The 18,782-nt window shown below is 33.1% G+C and overlaps 1 protein-coding gene across 9 annotated transcripts in view; it reads right to left on the bottom strand.

The window, feature by feature from the left end:
• Positions 1-18,782, bottom strand: part of ERBB4 (erb-b2 receptor tyrosine kinase 4) — a 1,195,692-nt gene that overhangs the window by 770,103 nt on the left and 406,807 nt on the right. For all 9 annotated transcript variants that reach the window (XM_058300185.2, XM_058300187.2, XM_058300190.2 and 6 more), the window contains exon 2: positions 8,010-8,161. In XM_058300185.2, the coding sequence (XP_058156168.1) occupies positions 8,010-8,161 (152 nt within the window). The remainder of the gene's footprint in view (positions 1-8,009; positions 8,162-18,782) is intronic.

Below are 18,782 nucleotides of genomic sequence, written 5' to 3'. Positions count from 1 at the left end.
GTCTTAGAAAATGGCTGCTAATTTATAGTTACATACATCTAAATTTAAGTGGTAGTTTATACTATATATTATAAATGTGTATATATGTATATTAGAATTATGAATTATAATAGCCTATTTCTTATTTCTATCCTAATATTCTCTACAATATTGTTTTCTATTAATATATATTTTTATTATAAATACTATTGAATTCATCTTGCTTTTAATATTTTTAAGATATGGAGAAAAGTCTGGAATATATTTTATTTGATGCTGCATTTAAATGATTAAGAAGAAGCTGGTAAAATATGCTTATTTACTGCCAAACAATATAGGCCTTTTTAACTTTGGGTATATCAAGTAGTATACTGAAAAGCATCATGATTTTGAGCCAATGTATATTTTCAGATTACATGGTATTTAAACACTGAGGATAAAAAAATTTTTTTACCTAGGTCAAGTATAAATTGCATGGCTTTTTCAAATGCATACAAGTTCTATGATTAGATTTAGTACAAAATCAAGTTCTCAATTTAAAAGCCAGCTGTAAATACATACATACAAAATTGCATATATATTATGTTTAACAGTCTTAGAAACAGCTTTCAAAAACTATGAAAGATTTGAAAATTCCATTTAACCCAGAATGTCTGCTCTGGCCCACCTGACATATGATATTATTGTTTCTCTTTTATTATTCTTCATCTCACTCAGTTAGATGATCATGAATATAGCAAATATGCTATATTTTGCGAAAATGCAGTTTTACATGAGAGTCAAACAGAAATAGAAATTAAATAAAAAGTTGGAGTACCCTATTTTATTCTAGTGCTTGTTTCCCTGACTGGTGTAGTTCTTGAAGGTGCAGTTTCTTTGAACCAATGGTGGTTTTAAGTATTTGGATGTTGATCTTATTAGTCCTCTCTTGCCATCTGTCCCAATTAGTGGCACAGAAGAAAAACTTAGACTCTTGTGCTCAATGTGTTAAAGAATGTGGTACTTGATGTAGGAATTTTATTTACTTGTTTCCCATTTTAACAGAGTTACAAATATATTATTCATCTGTATTACAATTTTTTTTTCAGGAACACTTGTATTCAGGCTTGTTCTCCCTAACTATGCAGACCAATTAAAATGTGTGCACAGCTGAAAAAGATATGCTGTATTAAAAACATTGCACTTATATAACCTTTTAGGTAAATGTGAATATATAATGCCTGTGTACTTACTTTATAGTGCCATAGAGTTTTCATTTAAATGGTGTTTTTTCCTCCAAATTTTAGTGATCCTAAAATATGACTACTTTATGCATCATGATTCCAATCAGTCTACCCAACACACTCTCTTCCACACAAGTCATTCTATCTGGTATTTAATGAGTTAAAAACAAACATAGGTAGGCAGGAGTAATCACTATTTAAACAAACAATTAAATAATTTTCTAATCCAAAAGAGTAAACTACTGTGTAAATTATGCTTACTTTTAAAGATGAATTCTACAACATAGGGGTTGCAACAGATTATTTAGCCCAGGTACAGAGTTAAATGTGGGAGAGGACATGGGAGACAACAAACAAACATAAAAATCACTATACTGTTTGATTTCATTCTAGCCACCTGCACTAGTCAATCAAAGGAATACTGACGCAAAATATCAGAAATCGGTTGGTTTTTATAAAGGGTATTTTTTGGGGGTATAAGCTTACAGTTGCCAGGCTATAAAGCATAAGTTACTTCCCTCACCAAAGTCTACTGCCACGTTTTGGAGCAAGATGGCTGTTGGTCTCTGTGACCATGGTCCCAGCTCCTTCTGTTCTCAGCTATAGGCTAACAAAAGGCTCATCTCTCTTCCTGGGCCTGCAGGATCTCGTCTAATGAGCGGACTCTCTTCCTTTGTGTTCTCCTTTTCCATGCACTTACTTCCCGGGGGCTTGAGCATTAAAACTAAAAACTCTCTCCTCTGCTGAATAGTTTTCTCTGTCAGTTCCCATCCGCCAGCCCACCAAGGGGATAGGGACTCAACATCTTCTGATGTGGCTGAATGGAAGCCCTAATCATAATTTAACCAAGTGAAAGTGAAACTTCTGAATTTAATACAATTTAATATGCTCAAAGGAACAGACCAGTTAACAAACACAATCCAATATCTATTTTTAGAATTCATAAACTATACCAAACTGCCACAGGCATTAAAAAATATTATTAAAGGGTGAAAACTATATTTAAATTTTATGAAAAGGACATTTCCTGGCCAAGAAATATGAATTATTATATGATTTCTATAAAGAAATCATACTAGAGACTTTATTTTTACAAATATATTTTTAAATGGCATTTTTATTGTATATTAAAAACTCCCTTTAACTTTACAAAATATAAAAATAATAAAAACTGATTGCTTTTCAAAATTGCTTACATTCTCATAATAACATAAGAATCTTACCTGAGAAGACACCAATTTTATCTTTGCTTTTCAAAAACAGTACTTTGTAAATTTTTCCAGTCATCGTCTAATGCTATCAATAATATGATAGTAATGCTGCTGATTTTAAAAGATGTTATCCTAATGAATTAATTTATTTTTATTCAATTTTTAGTAATAAATGTATAATATTAAGATTTCAGACTTCTAGACTACAATACACAGAGGTTATAATGAATTCTAGATCAAAGCATCAACACTTAAATAAACATATCTCTTCCTAATCAATGCACACTATTTCCAGAACAATTTGCACCCAAGTAGAGTCAAGCCACAGATTAAAATATTATTACCTACTATAGCAATGAATAGAGATAAATAATAATAGTCTTTCATATACTCCCCATTACAAAACACACTGATTTACACATAGTTGGTATTTAATACTTATTTTCCTAGAATGAATATATAAAACAGAGAAAACAATTTGAGGTGGTAAAGCTGGTAGGTCAGGTACCTTTTTAGAAGTCCTGAGTTATGGAATGCTAGCAGTAGCAAAGAAGACCAATGGTATGACAAAGGAGAGAATGCTCCCAAGAATTCTAATGAGGATAAAAGGTCTAATAGTTCATTCCCATTACTTGGTACATTTTGCCTTGTTTTAGAGAGTTCACATAGTGTTAGACAATTGCGCTAAGTCTGCTTTTTTTATGCCTTGTTGTTTTCTATTATAAGTCTTAACCTTGTGACTGTGATAAAGTACATAGGGAAGTCAGTTTTAGGGCCTTTTTCTAGCCAACTATGTGATGCATTGGGGTTCAAATATTAACCATCTTCAACTACTTTTTTTTCCAAAAAGAAATGTAAAAACAAGTTTACAGCAAAGTTGGGTTGAAAGATGTTTACACATATAAGCACTGAGGTTGCTATAATAAGAGCATCCTGAAAAGAATGTATTTGAAGCTATTTCAACAAAATATATCTAACGAAGATTAAGGAAGTATCTCCAAAACATTATAGGATCTTTTAGATTATATATAAGTACATCTTCAATCCAATTTCAAAGGTACAATTTTTCTGTGCTCTTGAGATCTTGGGAGATATACTAGATGTGGGCATTTTAGTTAGAGTACAAGAAAATAATCCTAGCTAGCTTAGGGAAAAAAGGAAAATCACTACAAAATCCCAGAAGTGACTTACAGACTTAATGGCCAGAATGTAAAATCTTCAGGAGTTGACTAGAGCCTGGAAATGAATTGTTCCCCTATCGGTGATTTTGGGGAAATGTTCTCTCTCTCTTCTCTGTCTGTTTCAGGGTTTTAACTTCATTCTGCTGCCTGCACACTCTCTCTACATTCAAACCATAAGAGCAAATATGGGCATTTTCTGGTACCCAAGTGGTCAAGAAATTACACATACAAAAACTGAATCTCTTGGTCACAAATCCAAATCTTCATGAGAAAGGGTTCTGATTGCCTCACCTGACCTGTGGGTGGTGTCATATTGAAAGAACAGTTTAAGAAAACACTCATTCATCTGTCCATTCATTCCACAAATGTTCAGTGAACACCTAGACACTATGCAGGGTAACCTGCTCCCATCTATCATAGAATGTAGAAGGGTTTCAAACAGAAACAACAACAACAACAAAACAAAATAAAAAACACTACTACCTGCTGATTAGAGATGAAAATAAGGACAGAAAATATTTTGAAAACAAAAGAAATTTTTTAAGGACTTAAAGACAGACTTAAATTCCAGAATGAAATCTAAGGTCACCATCCATTGTGTTTCTATAAATACTTTGTAGGTTGCGGTCATTCTTAGAGGAAGGGAAATTTTAACACCTCCATAATAAGTTTCTCAATGAACTAAAGTCATGTAAATAAATCTGAGCGCCTATAGAATGAAAGTTTATAGAATTAAAGTTTATAGAATTAAATTTTAATGCTCACATAAAATTTTAAATGTATAGAAATGATAGCAAAATGCAAAATAACTAGATTTTCTGTACATTGATGCTGCTTTTTGTAATGTGTCCATATTGGAGAGATTATGTATTTTGAAGAGAAGTTGCTAAGAGCACAAATGAACCATAATATGCTTATCATGAGGAATGAAATTGTACATTAAATAGAGAGCTTTTATAAAAGTCTAAGGTATAATTCGAAATAATGTATCTATCAATAATGTAGTATTATGAAGATTTCTGCAAATAGCAGTTCTTTTTAGGACTCAGTAAGAAAAATAATTAGGATATAACACTGAACTCAACAAGAAAAAGAGAATGGGACAAGAGAGTTCTGCTCTTGCCCTATTTCTTGTACTTACTCTTTTCAATTTCCCTTAACTATTTTATCTAATCCCCAAATTTTAAATTGTCTTGTGAATACTGATATCATCTAAATCTCTACCTAGAGTATAAGGCTCTCTACCTTTCCAGTTTAATACATTATTCCACCTCAAACTTTCTCTTCATCCACACTAGACTGTAGGTTGCGAAAGGGCAGGAATTTACATGTGATTTATCTACATGTTTATGCCTAGTGTCTGAAACAGTATGCATTCAGTATATATTTATTAACTCTGACTTGAAACCTTCTTTCTAAGCCCCAACTTATATTACTGGCATTGGAATGTCCATATATTCCACCCAACCACCTAGCAACCCCTATTCATTTTCTCAAGATTCAATTCTAGCCCCACTTTGATGAAACCTTTCTTGAATCCTCCAGAATCAGCCTTCCTTTCTTTGCCTACCCGACATATCTACCATTCAAACATCATACTGACTTTGGGTTCTTATTTCTTTCTTACCATCTATAAAATTTTACAGTGTTATATACCTTATATACACACATATATATGTATATTCATATACACATACATTGATACAGTGCTTACATATCACACATCTGTAACCCTCTACTAGACTGTAAGATTCCTGAGGTCAAGAACAATACATTACTTGCTATTATATCTTTAGACTTAGACAAAATTGTTGAATGAATATGTGTATAACAATTAGAAATCGTTATTTTCTAAAGGAATAAAAGATGTTATCAGTAAGAAAAAAAATTACAGCTATGTTTGAATACAAATATGAGACTAGAGATATGTGCATGAGAGTTAGTCCAAACTTTTATGAACATGTAGAGATGCTAGTTAGGGACCAACTATGTTTTCTTTTTTCTTTTTTCTTTGTTTATAGGAGGTACTGGGGATTGAACCCAGTACATGGGAAACAGGTGCTCAGGTGCTCAGCCACTGAGCTACATCTGCTACCCTTAACTATGTTTTTAAAGAAACCTTACTTCTTGTTCCAAGTAGAAACATCAAACCTCCTTATTTTATTGTTTTCCAAATCTTTTCATTAAAATAACCTATTTCTTTTTTACTTCAAAATGATTCCTAAACGAACAGAATATTCAACATCATTGACCATGTTGCACAAACATTTGGATGCTGCTTTGTGTTTTTTTGGATGCTGTTTTTATGCTTATAAAGGTTAAACATTGACTAAAATCTTTTTGTTCATTCTATTGATACCTTATAATAGTTAAAAATTATACAATATGTAATAATGAAGATATTTTTCTGTTTTTTCATTTTAAAGATGGTCACAATATATATGAATCCTTTTTGTTAAGAAGTCGGTGAAATCTAGTTCTGTGTATAGTACAAAGCAAATCAAACATAACATGAAAACATCACTTCTGTAGATCACATTTAAAATATTTCATCACATTATTCAGATCTGATAGACTACTTAACCTGTTGTTTTTTTTTTTTCCTTACTTCAGAATGCAGCTCTCCTGGTTAGTTTTCCATTTCTATTACATCACTGATTTTCTTATCATTTCTAACTAAAGCTTCAAATCAGCTCATGTTTTATCAAATTTGATTCTGATATTTAAGAACAAACTCCCTCTGAAAAAATCAAGATAGATTAGAGGGTTGCAAGCAAATTTTAACAACTAAGGTTCAGACAAATTACTTTGGAATTGCTTTTTTCTAGTATAGCTTGTATGTGTTCCCTTCTTGAAACAATAGTCAAAAAAAGTTTTAAGTTATTTTAGTCCTTCTCATTCTAGTATTCAGACAACTTATACCATCTACTTTTGAAGAACAAAGCAGTCATAACTAACAGCATAACAGTTCGAAAGTTTCAACACATTACTCATAGTATCAGAGCTCTATCAACCAAGCAAAATAAGAAAACACCTTCATTCTCTATACCAATCTTAGTGTGAGACTTATTTTAAAAATTGATGTCATAAGCCTCAGAGTGTTGTTAAATTTTGAAGTGGTTTATTTTCTGAGGTTGTTACCAATTCTGGAAACATTCCTTCTATTCAAACTATTAACAATCACATTTTTAAACCACACATCAAGAATTATTAAGAATAGAATTATTAAAATTGCCATGAATTCTCTAAGTAAATAGTTTACTCTTTCAGTATTATATGCATTTTGTTTTTGACTTATACCAGGCAGTCCCCCTGAGAAATATGTAAATATTATTGAAAACAAGAACATAAATAGAATGTTATTATTTAAATATATCTTGTTAATGAAAAGATTCTTACTTGAAAAGACTACATCCCCATCTGTCTTTGAAGTTCATATTTTCCCACACTTGTCATGGTTAAAGCAAAACTAAAGAAATCATAGTCATTAGCACAAATAACCTCTTTAACAGAGTAAGGATAAATGAGAGCCAAAATGGTTTGCAAAAGTTTACAAATGGATTGGTTACCTCTGGGCAGCTTCACATACACATATATGTATCTTTGCACATGCATATATCCATCTATATAAGCACTAGTGATTTCCTCTGAGTCAAAGTAATTGGTAGGTTTTCAAAAGCAGATGTCATAAACTACAACATAAACTACAATCCATGCTGTGTAGCAGTGCTCCAAAAATGTACTCATCAAATGCAATGAATGTACCACACCAATGAAAGAAGTTGTCGATGTGGGAGGAGTGGGGGGTGTGCAGAGTGGGGCATATGGGAACCTCTTACATTTTTTTAATGTAGCATTTTGTGTGATCTATGTATCTTTAAATTTAAAAAAAGATTTAGAAAACATGTCATTTTTTTTTGTATAGGTACCAGTATTAGCCTCATTATGTTAATATGAAATAGGTCTAAAAAGTACAAAGTGACAGAAAAGGGCAGGAAAGGAGATTACCAACTTAAGTTCCCACTTCTTATCTGACTGGTCCTCTGATCCTCTAGTCTCCATCCTAATAGCTTTCCTCTTGCTAGCAATTCAGAAAAAGACAGACTTGCCAGATGTTATGTACTACACCCTGACATTAATTTCTATCAATCTCACAGCAGCAGTAACTGCTCTCTACTCGGGCTGTCAGTCAAGATGACACTGTTACTCTTGTGCCTTTTAAAGGTGCACTTTAGTATCTTTCCTGCCTACAGTCATGTTCCCCGACAGGCAGAAAAGCAGAAACAAACAAGTAGATCAGTAGATCTGTCTGTATGCATCATGACACCACTGTCCACCCACACACACACTCTCGCACACACACACACACACACACACACAAGAGAGCGCAAGAGAATGGAAGGAAAGCGTTTTACCCGCAGGAAGGAAAGGTCTCGGTTATGCTCGATGCTGGTTATCTCCAAGTTTCCCATGACTACCTCACAGTTCTCATAGTATTTGCGCAAGGCTCGGTACTGCTGTTCCAGGTCAGAGAGAGAGCTCAGTTTATTCTCTGTTCCTGCACACACTGCAAAGACAAGAAGATATATATAAATTTATATAACCTTTATATGAAATGCACAATGATAATTTCTCCCTCAAAATATTCTTTTCCATTCTACTGTATGCCAATTCCCTGAATTATTATTATTATTTTTTAAGTACCAGGGGCCAGGGATTGAACCCAGGACCTTGTATGTGGGAAGCTGGCACTCAACCACTGAGCCACATTGGCTTCCTGAGTTGTTTTTTTCATTTGTTTTGCTAATTATTTGTGTGGTTTGTTTTGTTTGTTTTGTTTTTCTTCAGGAGGCACCAGTAACCAAACACAGGACCTCCCATGTGGGAGGTGGGGACTCAACCCCTTGAACCACATCTACTCCCCCAAAATATTTTGACTGTTATCAAGAGTCACACGCTTACACACTGATTAATATCTTCACTTTCATATTCCTCACCTCATTAAAGTAGGACAAAAAGAAAACAACATGCACTAACTGTAAAGAGAAAGAAGGAACAGGTTCCACAAAAACCCAGCAATTAGATTAACTCAAAATAACCACATTTGCCATGAGCATATGAAGTAGGTAAATAAATTTAATTATATTTATACAAGATTTTACTTAGGACTAGTAATTACTCTATTTTCTAATATGGTAATTCTACATATGCAAATAGATCCAAAGCAAAGGTGATGAAACTAACTGAATAATATAAGGTAACTGAAAAAAAATTTAAATATTTATTTTCTATTGCCATGTAAATTGTTCTACCTGGGTAAATTTTCTACATAATCAAATCTTTTCCTTTAAGACTTCAAAATGCTCTTTTTAGAAAAACAAATTTTAAACAACTTAAATTGAAATATTTGTAAAAATATATTACGAACAGGATATATAACAAAATATAAACTTTTACTGATATCAACTGGGTCGTAACTAAATATGCATTAGTGTTCAAAGGTATAATGGACTTATAATAAATGACCTCAGGCTATCTCTTTGGGGGGATTTCTGAGTCTGCTCACGTGACACCATGTGAGTGTATCGGCATGTAGGTTTTCTGTTGTGTGTGTGTTCATATCTTTTCATCTTCCAGAAGTCAAATTTTTAACTATTATTTCTCATTGTATATATGCCTATAAAAAATTCTTACCATTTAATGCACCAATTCGCATCTTCAACAGAATATCATGAAGCTTGTAATAATAGCTTATAAGACTAAAGACCAAAGATTATGAATGAATCTTTGAGTAAAGTGCATTATTCACTGAATATATGCAAGAAACAAAGTATAAACCTCAAAGACACTGGGAACACAGAAATGGAATTTAGTAATAAATTTCTATATATAATTGTGTGTCATATACACGGAAATGAGAAAGAAGTAATAATGCCTTGAGGGCTGTTCAAGAAAATATGTTTCTGTACAAAGGGAAATAAAAGGTTTCTGTACAAAGGGGGAAAATGTTTTATTTAAAACATGGAAAAGCCTGCCTTGGCCTCTTCTCTTTTTCCCTCCTTCCTCTAACCCACTGCCTGGAATGCACATGTGATGGCTTAAACTTGAACCATTAGCTTTGACCGTAAGAATGAGGGGCACCCCCTAGAGATGCCAGAGGAAAGAGATAAAAGGAACCAGGGGCCTTGAGAACTGTACGGAGAAAATTCACCATGCCAGTACGGACCACAGAATTTTAGGTGCCTTTTATACATAATGAAAAAACTCTATCTTGTTTAAGTCACTATTATTTCAAGTTTTTCTGTTACTTGCAGTAAAACCTAATGCTGATTACTGCACAATAAACATTGCAGGAGGTAAAAGAGTGAATGTGTTCTGAGGAAAGAGGTAGCAGGTATAGGGTAATCATTTGAGAAAAATAACAGTGAATTGAGGATAAATTGTCTAAAGTATCAGATAGCATGTATAATTTATACCACAGATAAATGTGATTATCTATCTAACTGCAACCTCTTACAATTAAATGCACAATATTCTCAATATAGGGAAAAATTTCTCGGCATCTGTTGCAGTTTGATATGGTTATGAATTCCAAAAAAAGATATTGGATTATATTTGTAACCTGATCTGTACATGGGCTACTAAGTTATGATTAGGGCTTTAATTGGGCCACATCATTAGGGCATTGAGTCCCCACCCACCAAGGGGTCAAAGACATGGCAAAGGACAGAGTTGCGGGTTTCTTATGTTGGAGTTTGATGCTAAAGTCTTAAGCTGGAGCCCCGGAAAAGAGAGCCATTCGCTTGACAGTCTATAACTGAACTTGTGGAGAGAGGAAAAGCCTAGAAAGCCTCTTAGGCTACAGCTGATCTTGTGGAGGACACAGAGGAGATGAGCCAAGAAGAACCCAGGAAGCCTGAACCCTCACAGATGCCAGCAGCCATCTTGCTCCAACATGTGGAAATAGACTTTGGTGAGGGAAGTAATTTAGGCTTTACGGCCTGGTGTAAGCTCCTACCCCAAATAAATACCCTTTATAAAAACCAACCAATTTCTGGTATTCTGCATCAGCACCCCTTTGGCTGACTAATACAGCATCTATTTATTCAGCTGTATTTTCCACATTATGAATGGATTAATGTTGTTACTAATGATTTGGTAAGTTAAAGACTCATTTAATCTGAAAAGTAGCTTATGTTGTTATATCATCTATCTCTGAATTCTTGAATATTTAAAATTTATTTTACTATCTAACTACATTTTAAAATATTTCTATGTGTTAATCAGACCTTATAAATAAAAAAACATATAGACTTTAAGGTAGTTAGCATAATAAATAGCAAGTTTTTATTTGCGTAGACACGTGGCTCAAAATTCCTAGATAAGCACCCCCTAATCCTAAACATAACATATCTCTACTATACTGGGCCACTGAAATCTTTTCGGATCATAATTAAACATAAACATTCCCAGAGAGAAAAATAATACATAGTTTGCTATATCACATTCAGAAGGAAGATAATGTGAAAGATCATAGTTGTAACAACATATATTTCTCCCAAAATATGTTCAAGCTTTGGTAGAGATGGTCAGAATATACTAAATATTTTGGAAATCTTTTGATATATGCATTTATGTACTGATTTTTTATTTATCTATTAAGTACAGTGATTTTTTTTTTCCAATTGAAGGAAACATGTACAACATAATTTGCACGTAAGTTACAATGTGGCATTGGATATACTTTAGAAATGGCTTAGAAAATGGTGCAGCAAGCTTTATGAATGGATGCTTTATTAACACCATCAGTTGTATTCCTACAGGGCGCGGCCGGAAAGGGGGCCGCCCCCTCGCCCGTCACGCACCACACGTTGGTGGGAAAACTGGTGCTAAACCACTGGTAGTCAACATGCTTCTGGGTGGGGGTTTCGTCCGTAGCAGAGCAGCTCCCTTGCTGTGATCTATTTAAAGTCAGCCCTCGACACAAGGGTTTGTAAAAAAAAGAAAAAGAGAAAAAAGTATATATGATATTCCTCATTAGAATTTAAAATAATTGAAATCGGTATTTCTAAACCAACATAATAGTGTGTTTTCTCAAGACATTTTATAAGCTTATAAAAAATTTTTATAAATTTTCTGAGAGTAATAAAATAAAGACCATGCATTAAGAGATTGTCTCTGATGAATATTGAAGGAAAAAACCCTGGACTTTGATCTTGACTGATAAGGATCATGTACATGCATTGAATGCTTCTTTGGCTCCTTCCTATTTGAATATTATTGTAATTATCAACTAGAATTTTTTTTTTTTGAGGGTTTGCTAGTTTCAATAATGAGAGAACCTACTGCAGGGCCAGTGAAATGTGCAGTTGACTAAGACCGATTTTGTAGTTTCATTCTGAATTGAACAAAGGCTGTCAAACAACCTGGCAGAATAGTAAAATGACTTAAAGTCAAAAGCATTTAATTTAACTGTATGTAATTCTTCCTATATGCAAAGTAATCTTTTAGCAGCTTGGGCCAATATTCATCATTATCTTAATGTTAATGATACTATGCAATGTATATCTTTGTTTGAAAAACAAGTATTTGAATACCTATACATATCAGCACATTTCCCATTATACAAGGAAAAAAAGATAAATAATGGCAAATTATATGATTCTGGATTCCTTTAAGTTACTGGTAAGTTCTCGTTGATATGCATTCAGTTTAATATTCCATATAATCTAAATATTCTAAGTTTTGCTTAAGCTTCTCAAAAAGGACATATGTTATCCTATATTAGAGTATCTGTTGATATATGACACCCACAAAAGACTATAAACACTTTGAATACAGGAGCCATACATTAATCATCATTTTATATCTGTCTAGCTATGTAGCACAGTACCTTGCAGGAAATGTCCATTTTAATAATGTTTGTTTAATTGCTATACAAAACAATTACAGTTGGTATTCAGAAAATGACCCTCAATTTTAAAATGTCCATTCTTAAAGAAATTCTTAGCTATATTTTGCATATACTATATTAAAACAGAAAGTAGGAATGAATATACTTAGAAATATTTTAAACAAATAAAAATGATCATCTAATAAAATAAAATTTGATTAATCAGAACATTCCTCAAACATTTTAGTCTTTTTAGTTTCAATAATGTGTAGTTCAAGTAGGAAATATTTTTGTCTCAGTGAGGCTTTCCTGTATATGTATGTTTGATGCAAACCATCTAGAATCAATAATACATATTTATCATAACTATTATCTTAAAAGACAGACTTGATTTAAAAATAACCAGCTGGGATAGAGTCATAAAAATCTCTTGTTCTTCTCTTCATGAAGGCTTCATTGAGTGCCTCACAACTTTCATTTGTCAATTGATTTTACAATCAGGCAATGTATACAAGACAATTCTTAAACCATCAAGTCTCATTGATTTCACAAAGCTGTTTATCAAAACAGAATTGAAAATTCTTCTTCACCAGCCAAAACAATTTTAACAAAATTCAGCCCCCCTCGCAAACACTATTATAAAGTCCATAAACTATAAGCTTTACAATAATTCAAGCTTCAAAAATCCTGAATTTACTTGTGCTCCCTAGAGTTTTCATTACAAATATAGCTCCAGGAATCTAGCTATAGGAGAGGCCTTAATAAAAATCACCAATTATTCTACTTAGTATTGATTCAGTTACAAATGTAGCTATAGTTGCAAACATGAGTCTTTTTGTCTTTGTGACAGGGTTTATACCCAACAGTGGGTAAATGACAATCTTCATCTAGTAAAAAATTAGGAGTATAATTAAGAGTTTGAAACAAACAAAAAAGGAGTTAAAATTATTCATTTTCTTCATGGGGGAAATAAATTAGAAACAAAATGAAGAAACTTAGCAATATTCATAGTAATACTAAAAATTATTGCTTCCAGGTTTGTTATGGATATGGAAATCAGTACTCTTACTTGTTCACAAAAGAAAGCAAGCAAGATGGAAAAGGGAATTAAATCAAAATTTATACTGACTGTGGCAGTTTGACATTATAGATGAATTCCAAAAAGAAATACTAATTATGTTTATAAACTGGTCTGTTCCTCTGGGCTACTGATACCTTTAGATTGTATTGAATCCAGAGCTTTCACTTTTACTTCATTAAATTATGACTAGGGCTCTGATTAGGCTACATCAGTAGGATGTTGTGTGTGGGGACTCACAGAGAAAATGACAAGCCAAAGGAGACAGAGTTTTAATGCTGGAGCCTTGGGAAGTAAATACGCAGAAAAGCATATACATGAGGGGAGAAGGCTCCATTAGCCACAGCAGAGGCCATGGGAAGAGAGACTAGCTGTTTGTCTGACCGTCTACAGCTGGCCTTGTGGAGAGAACAGACACCCTGAGCCTAGAGAGGAAAGAGCCTCAAGAGAGATGAGATGAGACTTACCCAGCCTACAGCTGATATTGGAAGAAGCTGGGACCATGGAGTCTTAAGAGGAAGAGGGAGCCTGAACCCTGGCAGACATCGGCAACCATCTTGCTCCAGCACATGGCAACAGACTTTAGTAAGGGAAGTAACTTACACTTTAGGGCCAGGTAATGGTAAGCTTCTACCCCAAATAAATACCCTTTAATAAAAGCCAACAGATTTCTGGTATTTTGCATCCACACCCCTTTAGCTGACTAAAACACTGACCATTAAATCAAATGCCTATCATGGGACATCAATTTAGAAATCAGTAATTACTTAGCATTTACTGTGCACTTATCATGGAAAAATATATTGAATTAAAAAAAAAACAAGATCTTTTGTAAGGGCTCATGTAGCTGTACATGGTACACAGTAAGGAATACAGTGGGCAGTATATAAAACCATGTGTGTGCATAAAAATATTTGGGATTCTGATAAAAATTCTCTAATTTTCTTATCTGATTTAATACTAAGTACTTTCTATTTCAGATATGCTAACATAATAAATATGATTTAGATTAATGAACATTGTTGGACACAAATCTAGAGCTGCAGTAAACCTCAAAATACAAAATATTTAAAAAGCGTGTAAGAAGCAGTGAACATTTTCAGTGATTGCAAGCAAAATATTATAGTTACATGGAAATGGTATGTTATTATCACCTTAATCTTTAAAAATATATCCTGAAATGGGACCAAATTCACCACCTCCATTGTTAACTGTCATTTAGTCCAAGCCTCTGCCATATCTCCCATTGGCTTTGGCAGTAGCCTTCCCTTGGCTCAACATCTATTTTATTATATGTTTCAGAGTTTTACTTACAAGGTTTTGGTTTTCAGACTTGAAAGGTGAAGTTTATCATAAATTTTTTACCATTGATAAGAATTTTTTAAAACTTATTAGAATTATTAATGCACTGCAAATTTTGAACCATCTTTGTCTTCTGAAAAGAAACATACTAGTCATCAGGGATAAATCCATTAAGATACTTCTGTGTTTCATTTGCTCTTCTTTTATTTGTACTATTTCTTTTCAATAATGCTTATGGATGTTTTTAAATATTTTATGTTATTAGGACACAAATAATAAGAAATTGAAATGGGCATATAATTTAGAAATTTTATATTTTCTATAAATCATTTTAAATGTATTAAGAAAAATATCAGTACAAAACATGAAATGTGTTCAATGATTTACATTACTTAGAACAGAATATATTATATTTTTCAACATAAAAATAGGTTAGCCTTTAAAATTATAATGTGACCCTATAATGTATTTCTCCAAAGTTTTACCTTCTACCTCTGTTTTACTGATTCCAAAGTAAATATATCTGCTGAATTTACTAAAACTCTTTCTAAACAATCCTTGAACCAAATAAAAGGGCTTTTGGCATCATAGACCTTCACTAATACAGTTGTAGCTAGGGAAATATAGGTATTCTATACCACAGACTGATGAAATGGGAATCCATAGACTGTATATATTACTAAGTGTTGATGTATTTAAAATTAATTTTTCTCAATTTTGTCTCTTTTGTTTACTTACAGTAGTCTCTAAATACCCACAAACATTCTTGAACTGCTATGTTATGTATTGCATGTGGAAAATAATCTTGTCCTTGGAGACCACCATATAGAAATGATAGATATAAAGATTATACATCATTGCCTCTAAAGAATGGTATGATTTGTGTAGTCTACCCTAATCTAGTGTTTTAATATAATAGGCTATTGTAATGTGCTCATTTTGTCTATTTTATATTTCAGTGGTTAGCTTAGTAAAATTAAAATCACAAATCGTTTAAAAATATATTACATGGAGCATTTAAAAGCTGACTTTTAACTGTTAATATATAATCTGTTTTTGTTTTCCTGCCTTTAAATATTTGATTATATTTTTTCTTAAATTATATCCCATAAAATTCTTATGCTGATGGTTGAAAGATAGAATAGGAAACCTGTATAGATTTAGAAATTGCATTTCTATCATCTTTACTTGGATGAAATAGTCCCTGTTTTTACTATCTTGCCACAATTCCCTTACACACCAAAAAAATTCCTTCTTATTTACTTCGTAGTATTTTGCTTTCTGTTAATGTGCTAGGTCCTTAACTTTAATGTACATACTGGACTTGACAAGCAATTAAGGCAAACAATTTCCACTCATCAAGGCTTGCCAAATTAGTCATCTGCCATCTGCCCCATCATCTGGCTTTCCTAGAGGTCTTGCTGTGAATATGGATGTACTCTCTGAGATTAAGAGGGACAGTGTAAACCTTCAAGCTGGTGTAATGCCAGTGGGAGATAAGTATGTAAACATTAGTGACCATCTTTCTTCCCTAGCTTATCACGCCTTCAGCCATCCCCTTGTGTGTAATAAAAACCAGTCAGATTGTGATGCCTTCTCACTGTGAGACCTTTGCTATTCACTGTAATTAAAGTAGCAGTAGGTTTTTTTCCCCCTGTTAGAAGTATTTAAAATAAGGAATTGGACTAGATGTTTCTAATATAATACTATGCTCACATATTAATTCTGGTTTCTTAAGCCTTAAGGAAGGTATACATTAAGAAATGGACTATGTTCTTTTTATTTTACCCGTCATAGAATGAGAATTCCATTTTCATTCTATCAGCAAATGTTTACTGGACTGATAACATGAGCTAGGCACTTTCTCTAGAGACAGTCAATCAAGTTATACTAATACAATAATATGCAAATCTGAGAAATAGCAGGAGCAAATTATGGCACTGCTGTCACCTACAACCTATTCTTTAGACTCCTCTACCCTTAAGACATTTACTTTCGCAGGACTACTCTAGAGCCACTGGTGCTTGTGGCAGTTTGAAGCTATAAGCACCCCAGAAAGACATGCTCTTAAATTTAATCTATTCCTGTATGTGTGGATCCATAGTAAGTAGGACATTCTGACAAGGCTACTTCAGTTAAGGTGTGACCCACCTCAATCAGGATGAGTTATAATCCTCTTACTGGAGTCCTTTATAAATGGAATGAATACAGAGAAAAAGAGAGAGGAACAGAAGCAAGAAGCTGACAGCAAGGAAACCCAGAAGAGAAGGGAGAGACCAGCAGACAAAGCCATGTGCCCTGCCATGTGACAGAGGAGTCCAGGATCAGCAGTAGCCGATCTTCAGGAAGAAATCACTGTCTTGATGATATCCTGATTTGGACATTTTCACAGTTCAAAACTGTGTACTAGCTTGAAAGCTAATAAATGCCCACTGTATAAAACTAACCATTTCATGGTATCAGCTTTAAGCATCCTAGGAAACAAAAACAGTGTCTTTGTACAAATGCAGTAAGATGTTCCTCCTCTGGATGCAATAAGCTCCATGCCAGGACATGAGACTTGGTGACCAGAATGTGGTCTGCATTTCAGCCCTACTTGCCCCCTAGTCCAGGTGCCTGTTTGCAGTGACAGATTTACATAAACGTGAACAGCAGACCTGGCCCACCCCACTCTCTGGATCATCCATCCATATTTGCTCATTTGAGGTAAAGGTAAAGTTGTGTCTCAATAAGTGACAAACATTTTCAATGATAAGAAAACAGGTTAATGTTAGATTTGGGGTGAGGAGAACAGGTATAGCAGAAAACATTTTTGATGATACTCCTTTATTTTATCTTCAGATAATCTACATGATCTCACTCTAAGTGAGATCACCTTCTAACAAAAAATGTTATAGTGTTTTAGAAGCCAATTCTTAGTCACTTAACCCTCTTAGATGAAAAGCAAAGAGCAACCACCTGATACTGATATGGACTACTTAATAAAACATGCCACGTTATAATTTATTTTAAATTGTTTTCTCATAATACAAAGTCTATTATTCTAGAACCCAGAGTCTATAATCTTCTGGAGCTTGCTCCCTCTAAAACAAATTTAAATGAGCAGTGGGTGGTTATTTTTTACATCATAATCAACTTGGATACTAACTGCAATTAGGTGTTTTGGTAAGGAGATAGCCACCACTAGAACAATATCTTTCATTCATTCATTTTTTTCTATTCTGCATTTATACAACAAACTTTAATTGGCATCCACATTACATGAGTCCCTGGATTAAGAGTAAAGGAAATAATATAAATAAATAAGACATTTCTCCAATTTATAATATTTTGCAATCTAATAGAAATTCTTTGCAAAATCTAGAGGATTAATATAATAGCACACAAATTTGATGAAGGTGCTGTTACAAATAACTTTTTTCTGATTTTGATTCATTGCTGCTTAACAAGATTTACAAAGTCAAAATTGTTCTTACCCCAATAAAATATGAAGCAAAACTCAACATAAAATATGCATCATTTTGAAATATACAAGTTGGACATCACTTAAACTGAAAAATGGGAACTGCATAGTAAATGATGTTACCAGTCTATTCAGTAGCATTTATATCTGAAGAATTACTATACCTTACAGACACTTTAATCAGTTAGCTGAGTTTGCACATCTCTTCCTAGATGTCATCCACTTGACAGATGCTTTGATACAGATAGAATCGGCATATTTTTCACAACTATTTATTCCATTTAAGATTTATTTTCAATCAAGCCCCTATTCTAAATAATAGTTGTATGGATGAAAATATTAGTATTTTTTCTATTTTTTTAATTTACTTTCAGAAATTTGTATTATGATTTTGAGATATTACCAATACATTCTACTGTTAATATTACTATCAACTCCTCTACTCATTCAAC

This window comes from Dasypus novemcinctus, chromosome 7 (assembly GCF_030445035.2).
Source record: "Dasypus novemcinctus isolate mDasNov1 chromosome 7, mDasNov1.1.hap2, whole genome shotgun sequence".
NCBI lineage: Eukaryota > Metazoa > Chordata > Mammalia > Cingulata > Dasypodidae > Dasypus > Dasypus novemcinctus.
The sequence above is the reverse complement of the archived record's forward strand: the minus strand, read 5'-3'. Positions and strand labels throughout refer to the sequence as shown.